This window comes from Balaenoptera physalus (genome assembly GCF_965194825.1).
Source record: "Balaenoptera physalus genome assembly, chromosome: 11".
Classification (NCBI taxonomy): Eukaryota; Metazoa; Chordata; class Mammalia; order Artiodactyla; family Balaenopteridae; genus Balaenoptera; species Balaenoptera physalus.
Window position 1 is genome coordinate 85,989,107 of NC_138896.1, and position 19,514 is coordinate 86,008,620.

Below are 19,514 nucleotides of genomic sequence, written 5' to 3' on the forward strand. Positions count from 1 at the left end.
GACACCCCCAAACGCACCACCAGACGTGGTCCTGCCCACCAGAAAGACATGATCCAGCCTCATCCTCCAGAACACAGGCACCAGTCCCCTCCCCCAGGAAGCCTACACAACCCACTGAACCAATCTTAGCCACTGGGGGCAGACACCAAAAACAAAGGGAACTATGAACCTGCAGCCTGCGAAAAAGAGACCCCAAACACAGTAAGTTAAGCAAAATGAGAAGACAGAGAAAAACACAGCACATGAAGGAGCAAGGTAAAAACCCACCAGACCAAACAAATGAAGAGGAAATAGGAAGTCTACCTGAAAAAGAATTCACAGTAATGATAGTAAAGATGATCCAAGATCTTGGACACAGAATGGAGAAAATACAAGAAACGTTTAACATGGACCTAGAAGAACTAAAGAGCAAACAAACAATGATGAACAACATAATAAATGAAATTAAAAATTCTCTAGAAGGAATCAATAGCAAAATAACTAAGACAGAAGAACAGATAAGTGACCTGGAAGATAAAACAGTGGAAATAACTACCGCAGAGAGGAATAAAGAAAATAGAATGAAGAGAATTAAAGACAGTCTGAGAGACCTCTGGGACAACATTAAATGCACCAACATTCGAATTATAGGGGTCTCAGAAGAAGAAGAGAAAAAGAAAGGGACTGAGAAAATATCTGAAGAGATTATAGTTGAAAACTTCCCTAATATGGGAAAGGAAATAGTCAGGTCCAGGAAGCACAGAGAGTCCCATACAGGATAAATCCAAGGAGAAAGACGCCAAGACACATATTAATCAAACTATCAAAAATAAAATATAAAGAAAAAATATTAAAAGCAGCTAGGGAAAAACAACAAATAACATACAAGGGAATCCCCATAACATTAACAGCTGACATTTCAGCGGAAACTCTGCAAGCCAGAAGGGAGTGGCAGGACATATTTAAAGTGATGAAAGGGAAAAACCTACAACCAAGAATACTCTACCCAGCAAGGATTTCATTCAGATTTGATGGAGAAATTTAAAACTTTACTGACAAGCAAAAGCTAAGAGAATTCAGCACCACCAAGTCAGCTTTACAACAAATGCTAAAGGAACTTCCCTAGGCAGGAAACACAAGAGAAGGAAAAGACCTACAATAACAAACCCAAAACAATTAAGAAAATGGGAATACGAACATAAAAATTGATAATTACCTTAAATGTAAATGGATTAAATGCTCCAACGAAAAGACACAGACTGGGTGAATGGATACAAAACGAGACCTGTATATATGCTATCTACAAGAGACCCACTTCAGACCTAGAGACACATACAGACTGAAAGTGAGGGGATGGAAAAAGATATTCCATGCAAATGGAAATCAAAAGGAAGCTGGAGTAGTAATATTCATATCAGACAAAATAGACTTTAAAATAAAGACTATTACAAGAGACAAAGAAGGACACTATATAATGATCAAGGGATCGATACAAGAGGAAGGTATAACAATTGTAAATATTTATGCACCCAACATAGGAGCACCGCAATACATAAGGCAAATACTAACAGCCATAAAAGGGGAAATCGACAGTAACACAATAATGGTAGGGGACTTTAACACCCCACTTTCACCAATGGATAGATCATCCAAAATGAAAATAAATAAGGAAACACAAGCTTTAAATGACACATTAAACAAGATGGACTTAATTGATATTTATAGGACATTCCATCCCAAAACAACAGAATACACTTTCTTCTCAAGAGCTCATGGAACATTCTCTGGGACAGATCATATCTTGGGTCACATATCAAGCCTTGGTAAATTTAAGAAAACTGAAATCATATCAAGCATCTTTTCTGACCACAATGCCATGAGACTAGATATCAATTACAAGAAAAAACCTGTAAAAAATACAAATACATGGAGGATAAACAATACACTACTAAATAACCAAGAGATCACTGCGAAATTCAAAAAATACCTAGAAACAAATGACAATGAAAACACGACGACCCAAAACCAATGGGATGCAGCAAAAGCAGTTCTAAGAGGGAAGTTTATAGCAATACAATCCTACCTCAAGAAACAAGAAACATCTCAAATAAACAACCTAAACTTACACCTAAAGCAATGAGAGAAAGAAGAACAAAAAAACCCCAAAGTTAGCAGAAGGAAAAAAATCATGAAGATCAGATCAGAAATAAATGAAAAAGAAATGAAGGAAACAATAGCAAAGATCAATAAAACTAAAAGCTGGTTCTTTGTGAAGATAAACAAAATCGATAAATCATTAGCCAGACTCATCAGGAAAAAAAGGGAGAAGACTCAAATCAATAGAATTAGAAATGAAAAAGGAGAATAACAACTGACACTGCGGAAATACAAAGGATCATGAGAGATTACTACAAGCAACTCTATGCCAATAAAATGGACAACCTGGAAGAAATGGACAAATTCTTAGAAAAGCACAACCTTCCGAGACTGAACCAGGAAGAAATAGCAAATAGAAACAGACCAATAGCAAGCACTGAAATTGAGACTCTGATTAAAAATCTTCCAACAGACAAAAGCCCAGGACCAGATGGCTTCACAGGTGAATTCTATCAAACATTTAGAGAAGAGATGACACCTATCCTTCTCAAACTCTTCCAAAATATAGCAGAGGGAGGAACACTCCCAAACTCATTCTACGAGGCCACCATCACCCTGATACCAAAACCAGACAAAGATGTCACAAAAAAAGAAAACTATAGGCCAATATCACTGATGAACATAGACGCAAAAATCCTCAAAAAAAAAAAACTAGCTAACAGAATCCAACAGCACATTAAAAGGATCATACACCATGATCAAGTGGGGTTTGTCACAGGAATGCAAGGATTCTTCAATATACGCAAATCAATCAATGTGATACACTGTATAAACAAACTGAAGGATAAAAACCATATGATCACCTCAATAGATGCAGAAAAAGCATTCAATAAAATTCAACACCCATTTATGGTAAAAACCCTCCAGAAAGTAGGCATAGAGGGAACTTATCTCAACATAATAAAGGCCATATATGACAAACCCACAGCCAACATTGTTCTCAATGATGAAAAACTGAAACCATTTCCTCTAAGATCAGGAACAAGACAAGGTTGTCCACTCTCACCACTATTATTCAACAAAGTTTTGGAATTTTTAGCGACAGCAATCAAAGAAGAAAAAGAAATAAAAGGAATCCAAATTGGAAAAGAAGAAGTAGAGCTGTCACTGTTTGCAGATGACACGATAGTATACATAGAGAATCTTAAAGATGCTACCAGAAAACTGCTAGAGCTAATCAATGAATCTGGTAAAGTAGCAGGATACAAAATTGATGCACAGAAATCTCTTGCATTCATATAAACTAATGATGAAAAATCTGAAAGAGAAATTAAGGAAACACTCCCATTTACCACTGCAACAAAAAGAAAAAAATACCTAGGAATAAACCTACCTAAGGAGACAAAAGACCCTGTGTGCAGAAAACTATAAGACACTGATGAAAGAAATTAAAGATGATACAAACACATGAAAAGATATACCATGTTCTTGGACTGGAAGAATCAACATTGCGAAAATGACTATACTACCCAAAGCAATCTACAGATGCAATGCAATCCCTATCAAACTACCAACAGCACTTTTCACAGAACTAGAACAAAAAATTTCACAATTTGTATGGAAACACAAAAGACCCCGAATAGCCAAAGCAATCTTGAGAAAGAAAAACGGAGCTGGAGGAATCAGGCTCCTGGACTTCAGACAATACTACAAAGCTACAGTAATCAAGACAGTATGGTACTGGCACAAAAACAGAAATATAGATCAATGGCACAGGATAGAAAGCTCAGACAAAAACCAACGCACTTATGGTCACCTTATTTTTGATAAAGGAGGCAAGAATATACAATGGAGAAAAGACAGCCTCTTCAATAAATGGTGCTGGGTAAATTGGACAGCTACATGTAAAAGAATGAAATTAGAACACTCCCTAACACCATACACAAAAGTAAACTCAAAATGTATTAAAGACCTAAATGTACGGCCAGACACTTAGAGGAAAACCTAGGCACAACACTCTATGACATAAATCACAGCAAGATGCTTTTTGACCCACCTCCTAGAGAAATGGAAATGAAAACAAAAATAAACAAATAGGACCTAATGAAACTTAAAAGCTTTTACACAGCCAAGGAAACCATAAGACAAAAAGACAACCCTCAGAATGGGAGAAATTATTTGCAAATGAAGCAACTGACAAAGGATTAATGTCCAAAATTTATAAGCAGCTCATGCAGCTCAATATCAAAAAAACAAACCACCCAATCAAAAAATGGGCAGAAGACCTAAATAGACATTTCTCCAAAGAAGGTATACAGATTGCCAACTAACACATGAAAGGATGCTCAACATCACTAATCATTAGAGAATTGCAAATCAAAACTACAATGAAGTATCACCTCACACCAGTCAGAATGGCCATCATCAAAAAATCTACAAATGATAAATGCTGGAGAGGGTGTGGAGAAAAGGGAACCCTCTTGCACTGTTGGTGGGAATGTAAATTGATACAGACACTATGGAGAACAGTATGGAGGTCCCTTAGAAAACTAAAAATAGAACTACCATACAACCCAGCAATCCCACTACTGGGCATATACCCTGAGAAAACCATAATTCAAAAAGAGTCATATACCACAATGTTCATTGCAGCTCTATTTGCAATAGCCAGGACATGGAAGCAACCTAAGTGTCCATCGACAGATGAATGGATAAAGAAGATGTGGCACATATATACAATGGAATATTACTCAGCCATAAAAGAAACGAAATTGAGTTATTTGTAGTGAGGTGGATGGACCTAGAGTCCGTCATACAGAGTGAAGTAAGTCAGAAAGAGAAAAACAAATACCGTATGCTAACACATATATATGGAATCTCAATTTAAAAAAGGTCATGAAAAACCTAGGGGTAGGATGGGAATAAAGATGCCAACGTACTGGAGAATGGACTTGAGGACACGGTGAAGGGGAAAGGTAAGCTGGGACAAAGTGAGAGAGTGGCATGGACATATATACACCACCAAATATAAAATAGATAGCTAGTGGGAAGCAGCCACATAGCACAGGGAGATCAGCTCGGGGCTTTGTTACCACCTAGAGGGGTGGGATAGAGAGGGTGGGAGGGAGATGCAAGAGGGAGGAGATATGGTGATATATATATATATGTATAGCTGATTCACTTTGTTATACAGCAGAAACTAACACACCATTGTAAATCAATTATACTCCAATAAAGATGTTAAAACAAAAATCACTAATAGTTTAACTGTGTCTTATTGAATGGCAACCAGGTCAAAGATGATGTATTTTTCTGGTCTACTATTATAAAGTGGGGCAGAGTGAATGTTTGCTAAGCAGGCACTGAGATTGGCACTTTACATGTGGCATGGCATGTAAGGTCAGGAATTATGTCCTTTTTACAAATTTGGAGCCTAAGGCTCAAAACACGTTCAAGGTCACACAGTTACTAGGTGGTGATGTTGGGATTCATCTCCTGGTCTATCTGATTACAAAAGCTCTTGCTCTTTCCACCATCCTAAGCTTTAACTCCCATCACGGAAGCCCTAAATACAAAGAAGAACAGATATCATTGTCCAAGATGAGCTTCAATTGTCAGCTTATCTATTGAGATAGACATTTTGGCTTGGGAAAAGAAAATTACTGGTTAGTCCTTCACCCTATTTCAACTTCTTGTCTTTCAGCGTACTTATGAGAGGATTACCTTACAATTTTAATGTTTGCAAACAAATCACATCTGGTGATATCAGATTAGCTATGTCTTCCAAAAAAAACCCCACAAAGTATGGGAAGGGTGGGAAAGTAACCTGACCTTGCTCTTGAGAATGGAGATGCTTAAAGGCATGTGTGAAAACCCCCAGGGGAAAATATTCACTATTTTTCACCAGTTCTGCTCAGTTTCTCTTGCCTCATCATTTTCTTATCGCCAAATATTGCATATTTACACAGGTGCTTCTCTGATTTAATTGTTTGGAAGCAGTCACTGGAAGCAAAGCTATGTGACTCAGCTTTGGTGATGCAGTCCAGCTGGGGTCTGACAGGTAAGTAATTACCACTAATCAAAGCCTAAATGAATTCAGGTTCTTCAAAGTCAGACAGGGGGAGGGGCAGGGGTTACAAATGAACTGTGAGAAATATCAGGAGAAGCAAGAGCTGGGCAGTCTAGCCTTGGATGAAAGCAACAAAGAGAAGAGTGAATAGTAAGGGCTCGGCTGCCACATGTTTTGTAGCCCAAAGACCTCTAGTTGGGGCTCTTATCCCCCCTTCAGCCATCATTAGCTTGGGAATCTTAGGAGCCTCCCCGTAAAACTGAGTCCAGTGATGAGGTAGGTCCTTTTCAGGCTTTACGGAGTATAATCTCATGATTTCATTATGCAGAATTCAGGTTTCTTGACATAAAGAAAAAATTTTCTTTCTCTGGGCTCTGTATCAGTAAATATTGCTTAAGATAAAAATCAAGAATGAACACATATTTATTCCTTAAGAGCAAACCATCATCTCTAAGTGCTTACTAACTAAACCATCATCTCTAAGTGCTTACTAACTTAGGTGGGAGGCTCTCCAGCATCTAGGGGCCAGTGACTTCAGCAGAGATGTCCACGGAGTTTTCATGAAAGATACCTTCCCCAAGGCTTCGGCCCCTACATGATGTATTCACGAGCTTTGAGGACATTTGTTTAAAAGTCAGCCTGTACTGGCCGTAGAGAGCCTTTCAGCCTTCTTTGCTGCTTCCTGGTAATGAACAAAACAGGTCTGATCTTTGTCAGTAATACACTCAGCAAATGTGTGGTGCAGGACTGCAGCTTCCAAGCAGTTGTCACAGAAATCTAATTCCATCAGTGTTGAGCACCATGCCCGAAGATGCCATCAGTATTTTGGGACCGGCCAGGAAAGCTGTATCAGCCACAACAAGGCCATATTTTGATTGGTTTTCATCAATTTGACTTCAGTGGGTTTTTTTCTTTTTCTGCCTCTTATAAAAGCATTTGGCTTCAAAGCAGAAAAAAATAATTTTTCAGTGGTAACTCCAAGTACTTTCTTATGGTCACTGGTAAAATGTGGGCTGGAGGATTTACCTTATGGTTTGGCTCCTGGCTAGAAGTAAGCCAGAGTCTAACATCAGGGGAAGATATTAAATGGCCACTTGAGTTTCTCCTCTAACTCTCCTCTCTAGTCTGAAATGGTGATACATACCCCTAAGCCCTGAGCAGAATTCCCACCACAACCTTGAATGTGGGGGTCTGGGAGAAACACACGCCCTCTTGTATCAGAATGAGCACCTCGAAAATCCTGACCCCAAAGAAAAATACCACCATCTTAAAGGAATGGTTCTGACCAACTAAGGTCTTCCGAGATGCAGGACTATGTGCTGACTCAGGGAAACTTAGGGTCACATGCTGAAAACATTTGCAGGCCTGGAAAATAACTGGTTTAATAATTCAAGATGCTTTTAAGTTACAAAGAAAAAAAAATACATAAAAACAAATGAACCTCCCTTTCCACAAGGAATGGTGTAGGATAAACTACTCCTGAAATGAAAAAAACAGAGCTTGACATCAGATGCGTATTCAGCTTTACGCAACTCCTAAACAACTGACAAAAAATCCTCACCACCCCACAACCCAGGTGGACACATGGAAATATCTAGTTCCTGACTTCAAAATTTTTAGATGAAAAGGAAAATATTTAGTCAATACCCCAGATGTATTTTCATCCGTATGTCATAATTTCAGTGCTTCCAAAGGGATTTTCCAAGTGTTCCATATTCCTGGATGATTTTAGGATTTTTTTTTTTATGGCAACACAACAGATATTAGGATATACACCGTTTCTTAACCTCGGCACTATTAACACTTTGGCTAGATAATTCTCTGCTGAGGAAACAGTCTCTGCACTGTAGGATGTTTCAAATCATCCTTAGTCACTACTCACTAGGTGCCAGTAGCACTCCCCCAGTTGTGACAACCAAAATGTCACTAGACATTGCTAAATATCTCCTGGGGGAGCAAAACTGCCACCAGTTAAGAACACACTTCACTTACTTTCACTAATTCAGTCCCAGATACATCCTATCCGATAGGTGCTATTACTACCCTCCTATTTCTTCATCATTTATAAATAATAAGAATATAGCTGAGAGTGCTTTAAGAGATCTGTTCAATTTCATAGTCCAGTAAGTGGCAAAGGAAAGACTTCAACCAAATGTGCAAAGCTTAGACTCTTCATCCTAACACTGTGAACACCCAGAATCTGAGTTGAACAACATTGTAGGTGCTTTCTCTATAGTCTAAGATTTCTAAAAATACAGAAATAAATAAATGAACACTTTTTTTTTTGAAAGTTACAAGATGACTGTATTGAAATTTCCTCCTAATTCAAAGATGCTCATTGGAAGGCAGGGAAGGACCATACAGTTGGCCATACTTGGAGGTGGGTAACTGAGTCATAAGTAATTGCTTCAATACACTCCTTAACACTTACCAGGTATTTCAGTTACTTGAACGAATAGATAGGTCTAAAGAGACTGCCAGATTCACTATAAAGCAGACTGTTGTAACACTGGTTGGCAATAGACCCATTGTGACAATGGAAAGAGAATGGAATTTGGGAGTTGGGCACACCTAGGGTTTTCAGCTCACTAGCTCTGGGAATTTAAGGAAATTGATTAACTCTCTTTAGCTTCCGATTCCTTATCTGAAATAAAGAAGACAATCATAACTATCTTGCAAGGTGGTTATAAGGAGAAGTTAATACATGCAAAGCCTACAACATAGAACTTGCTATGGAATAGGTACTTGATGTATGGTAGCCATTGTCATGATTCATTTAATAGTTTTGAGTGACACAGAGAGAGAGAACAGACCTATGGTTGCCAAGGTGGAGAGGGTGTGAGGCAGGGATGAATTGGGAGTTTGGGATTAGCAGATGCAAACTATTATACATAGAATAGATAAACAACAAGGTCCCACTGTAAAGCACAGAACTCTATATTCAATATCCTATGATAAACTATAATGGAAAAGAATATGAAAAAAAATGTATATAACTGAATATCACATATATATATAACTGAATCACTTTGCTGTACAGCAGAAATTAATACAAGATTGTAAATCAACTATACTTCAATAAAGTAAATTTTCAAAAATAGTTGTGAGACATAAGAGGAAATTTTAAAATTTTTATTAGAGAATGGTGGGGGAGACAGACTTCTTAATACTTACTGGGTTTTTACTATATACTAAGCACTGTGCCAAGTGCTTTACAGGAATTATTTAATTTGACTCATGAAGTGCATTGCCTACTAAACGTTTATATTAGGCAGCTCTTCTTTGGTTTGTTTACTTATCTGTTATCTGTCTCATTCACTTACAGGAGAGCAAGGAGCACGTCTATTTTACTCACTGGGATAGTCCCAGGGCCTCATACCTCAATCAACATTTGTTGAATTAATAAAGTAACAAATCAGTGAAAGAAGAAAGGTCCCCCTCGGAAGGATCTTTGACTCTTCTACCAAGTACTCTTGACTCTTTGACGGCAGCATTTCGGGAATTCACTCATTTTTCATCATCCCCACAGGCACCAGCCTGCTCCTGACTCTCACTGCCTTGAGCCTGGACGACTGTAGCCACATCCTAATTCTCACGTGGTTTCTAGCCTCTTCTCACTCCCACCCATGCTCCTTGCTGCTGCCATGGAATCTTCCTCACAAACCCCCCATCAATCAGTCATTAGCAGTGACCAGGTCCAGGCTGAGCTGACATCTTCAACTCAAACCAAAGCCTTTCAGGATCGAGCTCAGCTTGCCCTAACCCATCTCACCTACTACCACTGACTAATGTCATCTTCTATTCCAGGCAGACATGATCTGCTTGAGCACTTTGGTATGTGAACCTCAAGATCATCCCGCCATTTATGTCGTGTATAGTTTATTGAGTGCCTCCTTCGATCAGGCACTACAACACCAAACATGACTCCTGTCCTTTAGAGCTTAAAATATAGTTAAGGAGAAAAGCACCATAACAACTGCAATACAATATCAATTAATTTGAAAAGGGTTGTATAGGTTACCAGGTAGTGTCTGTTACCCACACTTGGGAGGTTCCTGGGGGAGGGGAAATATAAACTGACATCTGACAATTGAAAGATGAAGACAGCTTTTCTAGGAAAAATAGTGTAGAGAGAATAATAGCATGTGCTAACCCTCCAGAAGGAGGAATATGGCTCATTTGGTGAACTGAAAATAGTTGAGAATATCTGGAGAGTAGAATGCAAAGGAGGTAGAGGAGAGTGGACGGGTGGAAGATATTTGGAGATGTGAGTGGTAATCACAGATACGGGCTTATCCACCATTTGAAACCCACTCTCAAGACATCGGGGAATCACAAAGGAATTTTAAGTAAGTTAATTGAAATGTTACTATCTGAGACTCTAAAAGAGGATGGCACTGCCGGGGCAAATAAGTTACCATTTTTTCCTTATAAAATACAGCCTTATAAAGCAATTCCAGTTCCCGGCAGAAAAAGGGAATGTCACCTTTAGTGTAGTGAAATGATTTTTGCCCTCAGAGTCTGGAAGAGCTCTGAAAAGCCTACATTCAGGTCTTCCCTGAGCTCCATCCCCAACTTTGGTGCGTCTCTGTGCCTCAGTTTCCTCCTCTGTGAAATGACAGGAATTAACTGACTGTATGATCTCCCAGGGCTCTCTCAGCTCCTGCCTCCCTTGAACCCTGGCCTCTTGCAGATGGTCATTTTAAACCTAAAAATTTTCTGAGAAGAACCATCTGAGGAGCTTGTTAAAATCATAGAAACTTATGCAAAAAAAAAGGAAAGAAAGAAAGAAACTAATGCCTCAGCCTCTGAAATGTAGGTATATAGGTGTGAGGTGGGAACATTTTTTAAAAAAGTGCCCCAAGTGAATCTCATGCACTGGTCCTTAGACCAAACTTTTGAAAAACCCTGTGATGGAAGGATGAGTCCCTTCATTTATAGGAAAGAGCCCTGGGGATGACCACTCTCTCAGGAATTGGCCCCTGGAAATCCAGTTAATCCAAAGGAGTCCCAAGTATCGAATTATACTTTTAGAATGTAGAAGTCAGACTAGAATAGATCACTTCATGGAACTGAAAGAGAATAAATATCCCCCCTTCTTATTTCGTGCTGTGTGCCCTGGTGCCAGATACTTGACACACTTTTGCTCCTCCACTGGTCACAACCAGACAGCCAGCATTGCCAGATTCCAACATCATGGGGCTTAAGTTTGGAAAAGGATGCTTGTGGCATTTGCGGGTGAAGAGGAAGCATCACAAATGCTGACAGCTCTGGTTATCTTTTCTCATTTCCCATCATCCCATCATTGATGTTTCAACCACGTATTCAACACTAAAGCCCTTTGCTTTAGTGTTGCTTCCCCAACATTTTTTTCCTTTTAACCAAAACAACTATCTCATCAATATATTACCATAATATATGATTGAAAACATGCCACCCTCGGAGGCTGTGCTCAAGGGAATCAATTTCCCCTCTTCTCCTTTCCTGCCAGATATGCCATGAAACAGGTAAGATCAGAATAAAATGCATCAAAGCATTCATCTGTGGAGATCTTTGCAGGAAATAATCCATCAACCTTTGAGACAGTCAATCTGGCTCTTAAAATCAGGGTAACTCCCTGCATACAAAAAAAGAAGCTAATGTCGAACTTGAAGAAGACTGACACCAGGTATTTTCAAACAATGAGAGACATGGACCACAAGGAGGATTTGATCTCAAAGGCGAAGCATGGATGCAGAGGAACACCAAGGAAACAGGTGTTCTGATATTGAGAACTATTCCTTTTTTATCGCTATCAAAATGTTCATGAAATTGAGGAAGATGACATAGTAGCCAGAATAGGCTGGATGTACAAAGCTTTAAAGCAACACTTGCTTTGATTTTTGCTTTAAGGTCACTAGGCATCTTTCTGCTGCAAAGTTCCAGGGGGAACTTGCTCATTAATGTCCAATACTGATCACATTGCCAGTGGAGCTCCCATAGCTCCCATCTCAGATGTCAAGGTGGCCTAAGGGGGCAAAATGGATTTCGGACACAGACAGACCTGGATTTACATCCTTGCCCCACTGCTTTCTAGCTGGCTGTCTCTGGCAAGTTGCAAAGCTTCTCAGAGGCTGTGCTTCCTCATTTGTAATGGGAATAATACCCAGTACTTTGGAGTCATGCCATAAAAATGAGAGGTGATGTATAATATGCCTAGGACACAGCTTGGTAAAAGAAGGCATTTCACAGACAGTAACCATGATAATTGACTGGCATTCGAGTGAATTGGTTTCCCTGAGCTGAATCATAAATACCACCCTTCCCTGAACACAGGGGTCTGTTAAAAAGTGTTTCTGAAACTGCTGAACTGGACAACGTTCTACAGACGCACTCAATACTCAGCAAAAAGAGGCTGCCACCTTCAACAATCTCCAAGGTGGTAAAAAGCCTTCCTTACAGTTTAGTAGCAGGCCTTGCTCTGCACAGGAATTTTCAACATTTTTACTGCCCAAATCTCCATGAAACAGTGTTTTGAGACTCTTATCTATCAAACAGATAGTACTTACTAAATAATAAACTTATTTTCCCACTCTTTATTACTCTAAGGCATAAATCATTTTCTTATATAGGTTCTAAATTGACAGCATTCATTCATCAATACATAACTATAGAATACAGTGTGTTACATGCTGGGGATACAACACTGACCAGGACTTGGTCCCTGCTCACAGTTTGATGGGGAGATAGGCAAGTAAAAGGACTGCAGGGTGACTGAGAGATAACCAAGGAAGGAGACACAGGAAGAATGCTTTCGGCCAGGGGAACAACCACCGCAAGGCCAACCACTGCAGGTGAGAGAACAAGGTGGATTCCATAAAGGAAAGATCCTTGGTAGGGCAGGAGGGTGACCTCCCAACATACTGTCCTCCAGTGCCTCGTGGTGGCCAAGTGTCTGGTTTCTATTAGACTTACTGCAAATTTCTTTCACATCACTGGTGCTTTCACAGACCCCTGTAGATTTACAGAATGCCAGCAGAGAATAATAAAGGGCTTTGGGCCAAGCAAATCCAAGCTAAATTCCCAATTCCACAGCAGAGTCTCTACATAACCTTGGGCTGGACACATGCCATCTTCAAGCCTCAGTGCTGACATTTACAAATGAAAGCATAAAACCTACCTTGCTGAATAGTTATGACCGTCAAATATAGCAACGATTTGGTAAAGTACCTAAAATGCACCCTGGAACGTGGTAGGCACTAAATAAATCACAACCATTAGCCATCACTGACAGCTGAAATCTGTAAATTTCCAACTGGTAAACACTAATAAAGGGCTTGTGATTAAAAACCAGATATATCCAATTTAGAGTTTTATGTTTTGGGGACCAAAACCCCTCATTAATAATAATCATACAATAATAATCATACAATACTTGCTACTATTGAGTACTTACTCTGGGCCAGGCACCATGGGAAGCATTTTTCATAAGTTCTTATTAACTCTTCCAACAATCCTATGAGGTCATTTGTATTTCGTGAAACACTGCTCCCATTTTCTACAAAAGAAAAGAAAAAGAGCTCATGAACTCAAATATATTTTGACATTTTGGATTAAACAAAGTTAAACAGGTTTTTTTCCTTCAGAACTTCTCAGGAACTTTAATCTGACAATAGGCAGTATCAAATCCAAAATAGAGGAAAAGAGTCTAAAGGGTTTTTCAAATGTACTTGACCATTAAATCTCTTTTTAGTTGGATGAATATTAAAATATCTTTTAAACATATTTTGTAAAAGGCTAAAATAAAAATTATCAGCTCCACTGTATACCTGAGACATCTGGGCTCAGAGAAGTGAAGTCACGTGCCTGATGTCACACAATTAGCAAGTAGGATGGGCCGTGATTTGAAACCACATCTTTCTAACTCCAAAAACCTCGCTCTCGGCCACAGGACAATGCTTTTCAACCTCGCCCCAATTCTTAGAAACTGTTTAGGCTGCAAAAACATAGGCTGTTCTGCTAAGTTCTGCTAAGCTCTGAGGATTCTGGGTAGGCTGACCTCTTGAACAAGACCAAAGAAAGCCTGAGGGTGTCAAGTCAGGAGTCAGAGTCTGAGAGGATGGTCATCACCCCCCATGCTAGGAAAAGGCAAGAAGAACCCAGGGATCAATTCTCTCCTGCTGTGGAGAGCTGCTCAGCCCTGGACACAGAGCTCAGCTGGACGCCCACCTTACTGCTTCCGACAGTGCCCCAGGCTGTTTCCCTCAAAAGCCTCAGAGCTCAGGCCCCAGCTATGTGGCCCAATTCTTCTCCATACCTCTGTACCATTCTAGTGGTACTTGGTGACAACTCACACCTGGCTGTTGTCTCAGCAAAGGCAGCCCACCGCCAAGCATATTGCTAAAGTAAATAACTCACTGAGCCCAAACCTAATAAACCCCTTCACAAAACTCAGAGACTACAAAAAAGAATTACCCCATCCAGCTCCCTCAGCATGATGGGAACAGGCGAGACTTTCATTTATTCCAGCAGTCCATATGTTTGAAGGTCAAACAACACCTGGGTATTTCTTTGAAATAAACTAATTGAGCCTGGATGATTTAGAGCCAGACTTGCTGACAGGCTCACTGCATCACCAATGGTAAAGCAAGACCTGCTTTGGGAAACGCTGGATCCTCCAACCCCAGCGCTGTCAAATGGCAATGAAGAGTTGATGCTGTTCAAAGATTAAGACCTGGACCAAACCGACTAAAGAGAAAAAGAAAGGATGGCTTTCAAACTGCTCCGAAAAGGAGTCTTGGCCCCAGGTGTTCAGGAGGTAAAGGAATCAGAGCCAGCCAAAGGAGAATCAGGCAGAGAGCCTAAAAAGGAATAGTTCCTAACCACTAAGTCTGCATATAAAGCACCTGGGAAACACGTTAACAATGCAGGCTTCCCAGCTGGCCTTTGCCTTTTGTTCCCCTTTTAGCTGGTTTTCATGGAAACCTTGTTTGTAAGAACAACACAGAATTAACACATACAGAGACCAGTGTGATTCAGAATAGGAGAGAAACATCCACTTCACCTACTTGGTCTGCATCACAGGCCACCACCTACACCAAATGGTTGGCCTGGTTTGTGCACAGGCAGCTTCTACCTGAGGGTCAAAGGTGGGCCTAGGAATGAAAACTCCCCTCCCCATTACGGCTTAGCCTCCTGAGTTCACACAGAAGTGGGACCGTGTGCTTCTCCATAGTATTTATGGCCACTGTGGTGAAATATTTCCTTGCTGTGCTGTTAATACCTTTCTTCCCCACTAGACTGTCAACTCTATAAGGAACACAACCCTCTTGGTCACTACCACATCTCCAGAACCCAGCTCGGTACATTTAGGCACTCCTTAATTATTTGCCAAGGAAATAAATGAATGACATTAGAAACTAATAACAAGGCTAATCAGAATTTCCTGGAGTAAATATTCTGGGAGATGAATAGCTTTTGGGGGAAAAAAAAAACCTGAGACACGGCACAGGCATTGGTTTTCACCTTATAGTTCAAAAATGTATATTCTTGTCAAGAACTATACTGTTCAGTTTTAGCTACACTCCACCATTATGATTCAAGGAGATTTTGGAAACTGGATATGATAATAATAACAGTGGAGTCGTTATAATAATGATGGTCAGAGCTCACATTTATCAAGGACCTGTGTGCCTGGCCTGGTGCTAGGTTTTGTCCATGAATTACCTCATTTAACTGTCTCAACAAACCCATGAGGTAGGTATCCCCATTTTAGAAAATGAGAGGAATGGGAGCTGACCATGAGAATTCCAGGCTGTCTGTGCTCTCAAACAGTATCCAGATACTGAAAGGAAATATTCATTCATTTCTGTATTCATTCATTCAACAAACATCTGAGCACGGGCTCTATTCTAGTACCAGACACTGCAGACAACAGCAAGCAAAAACAGATCTTGTCCCAATTCTTTTGGAGTTTACAGTCTAGTGGGGAGACAGATGTTAACCAGTAACCTTACATATATAAAAAAAAAAACACAACTGTTTTAAGCACTACACAGGAGTAGTATACGGTATTAGGAGGAATCAGTCGTTGTCAGCTTTCTTGAGCTAAGACCTGAAGGAAGAGTAGATATTAACCAGGGAAGGAGGAGAGAGAAAGGCTTTCAAGAAAAAGCTGTTCAAAGGCCCTGTGGTAGAAAGAAACATAGTGCAAAAGTGGGGAATGAAAGAAAGCTGTAGAGGCTAGAATGATGAGAGCACGAAGTCAAATAGAGCCAGAATGGTAGGTAGGCTCCAGAGCAGTGGTTTTCAAGCCTGAGTATACACATCGGAATCATCTGGAGTACTTGTTAAAACACCATCTGCTGGATTCCATCCCCAGAGTTTCCAATTCATGAGATTTGGGGTGGCACCCAAAACTTGGCATTTCAAAACACACACTGGTGTGATGCTGATGCATTCTGAGACTACAATTTGAGAACGACTGCCCTAGACTATACAGCACCTGGTGGGCCAGGAGATGAATTTTTTTGATTCTATACTAAGGAGAATGAAAAATTATTGAAGGATTTTTACATGAAGGTGATATGACCCAATTCATCTTTTGAAAAATAAAAAGTCAACTAGAGTTGCAGGGTGGACTAGTCACAGGGTGGAGAAAAGACTACGTAGGTAGACCAGTGTGGATGCAAATAGACCAGTCAGAAGGTATGCTGCAGTCGTTCAGGAAAGAGATCATCATGGCTTGGACTAGGTTGACAGCAGTGGAGATGGAGAGAAGTAGATAGATTTGAGAGCATGAAATCTATAGGACGTGGTGGTGAATAGGAGGGTTATGGGAGAGAATTGTTCCTTGGCTTCTGCTTGAGCAACTAGACAGACACTGGTGCTATTCACTGAGGGACCCTGGATGGAGGACCATGCCTGGAGGAAAAGACGATGAGCTCTGTCTTGGGCTTGCTGACTGTGAGGTACCTTTGAGGCATTCAAAAGATGGCAAGCAGACAGCTAATTTAAGAGTCTGGAGTTAAGTCGTGAGATCAAGACTGGAGATAAAAATTGGGAGTTATCTGAGTGTACGTGAGATATGAAACCGTGGGAGTGGATGAAATCACCAGGGAGAAAAATTAGGATAAGAGGAGCAGAGGACCTAGGGCCTCCAACATTTAATGGCTAGTAGAAGGTGAGCCAAAAAAGGAGAGAGACAAGAAGTAACAGGACCCAAATCAAAGAGAATTGTGCCCTGAAGCCAAGGGACGGGAGGCAACAGTAGGCAGTAATGCAGGTGCTTCTCAGAGGTCAACTAAGATGAGGAATGTCTGTTGGCTTAAGAAGGCAGACCTCACTATGATGACAGCTAATATGGCAAAGGGAGAGAGAAGAGATGGGGGCCAGGCTATAGCAGAAATTGGAAGGACAGAGTGTTTCATCCCCAACCTTCATTTGGTATTATTTTCAATCTCTTCCCGCCCCAGTGTTGGGCCAAACCCATTGCTTCCCCTCCCCATTTACTGCCAAATGAATCAAGAGTTCACGCTTTCCTTTTTTACCTCTCATTTACCCTTCCTACCACTCCAATTTGCCTTCCAGTCTCATTACATTTTTATTAAGTACCATATTCATTGTTTATCTGTTGTACCAACCCACCGAATAGTCGCAAAAATTTACCTACTCTTTAACAAGAAAGATTCCATCTCTTATTTTTCATTACAGGTGATCTCAAGAATGCTAGGCCCTAGGTTTTGCTTTCCTTTCTTTCATTGGCCAATTACCTTTGGAGAACGGACAATCATGGGAAGATTTGCTGACTCGGCAGCAGAAGGTAAAAGCAATGGAACGTTAAAGATCACAGAAGTCCTTTACTTATATGAGAGTCTATCTGAATGTCTATGGGGGAAATATTTTTTTTCCTCTGGCCCAAATTACTCCCTGTTCAACAGCAAACTTCAAGTTTGGGATTCAGAGCCAGCTAGATTAGGACACAAACCTTAGCTCTACAAATTCTCGCTGTGTAATCTTGGACAAGATGCTCAGTCTCTCTGAGACTCATTTTTTATTCATGGATAAAATAAGTGTAAGGATACATACCCTAAAATATGGTTGTAAAGGATTAACTGTTGGTCACAGTGCCTAACTCATGCTAAGCAATTCACACGTTATAATCGTGACTGCAGTGGGCTGAGCAAACACCAAGAAGAAGGATGAAGAGCAATCCTACAAAATGGAATTGTTTTCCAAAACGTATCCTTAAATCCTGAGTATTTATTTGGGCTTTTCTACACTAGTCTCTTTAAAGAACTTTAAAATCCATTCCACTTTTAAATTCATTCACTTTGGATTGTGCCTTTTTCAATCAATATTGTACTCTTCCCAAAAAAAGAGCACGCTGAAGTTGCTTTTTAAAATAAAATACTCCCAAAGGGGGAGGTGAGGTGGGGGGAATAGATTGGGAGTTTGGGGTTAGGAGATGTAAACTATTATATTTAGAATGGATAAACAACAAGGTCCTACTGTATAGCACAGGCAACAATATTCAATATCCTGTGATAAACCATAATGGAAAAGAATATGAAAAAGAATGTATATATATATAGATAGATATGAATACATGTATATGTGTGTATAAATATATATATACCTGAATCACTTTGCTGTACAGCAGAAATTAACACAACATTGTAAATTAACTCTACTTCAATAAAATAAATTTTTTTTTTTAAACTACGGAAATTTATTTTCACACACTTGATATACTATGATCAAGTGGGATTTAACCCCAGGATGCAAGGATGGTTCAACATACGCAAATCAGTACATGTGCTACACTACATTAAAAGAATGAAAGATAAAAATCATATGATCATTTCAATAGATGCAGAAAAAGCACCTGACAAAAACTCAGCATCATTTCATCTTAAAACTCTCAACAAATTAGTATCAAAGAAACATATTCCAACATAATAAAGACCATACATGCCAAACTCACAGCCAACATCATACTCAAGAGTGAAAGGTAGAAAACTTTTCCTTGAAGATCAGAAACAAGAAAAGAGTGCCCCCTCTCACTACTCAACATAGTACTGGAAGTCCCAACTAGAGCAATTAGGCAAGAAAAAGAAATAAAAGGAATCCAAATTGAATAAAATAAATTTTTAAAAAATAAAATAAAATACTCCCAAGTTTTTAGTGTTTAGCTTCTACTTAAATAAAAACAAGTAAAGAGGTGGGTTATAAAACAAGGGGAAAATACATTAATTGAACAGGTTGGTTTTGTTTAGATATGCAGATAAATCAAATGTAAGGAAAAAACAAAGCATGGCCTAACACTTTTCCCTAAGGAAAAAAAAACCCCAGAATTGACAATATAAATGTATATCATTCATTCATTCAT

The 19,514-nt window shown here is 39.6% G+C and overlaps 1 protein-coding gene across 2 annotated transcripts in view; it reads left to right on the forward strand.

Moving 5' to 3' along the window:
• The window catches only part of LOC309637527 (uncharacterized protein), a 432,423-nt gene that overhangs the window by 333,823 nt on the left and 79,086 nt on the right, over positions 1-19,514 (forward strand). Inside the window, exons 6-7 of one of the 2 annotated variants that reach the window (XR_014250580.1) lie at positions 6,045-6,136; positions 17,837-18,955. Coding sequence is in view for 1 of the 2 variants with exons in the window: in XM_082412440.1 (XP_082268566.1) it covers positions 6,045-6,136 (92 nt within the window). In the remaining variant the exon portion in view is untranslated. Of the gene's footprint in view, positions 1-6,044; positions 6,137-17,836; positions 18,956-19,514 lie in introns of those variants that run through there. The other variant, XM_082412440.1, reaches the window with a different exon arrangement.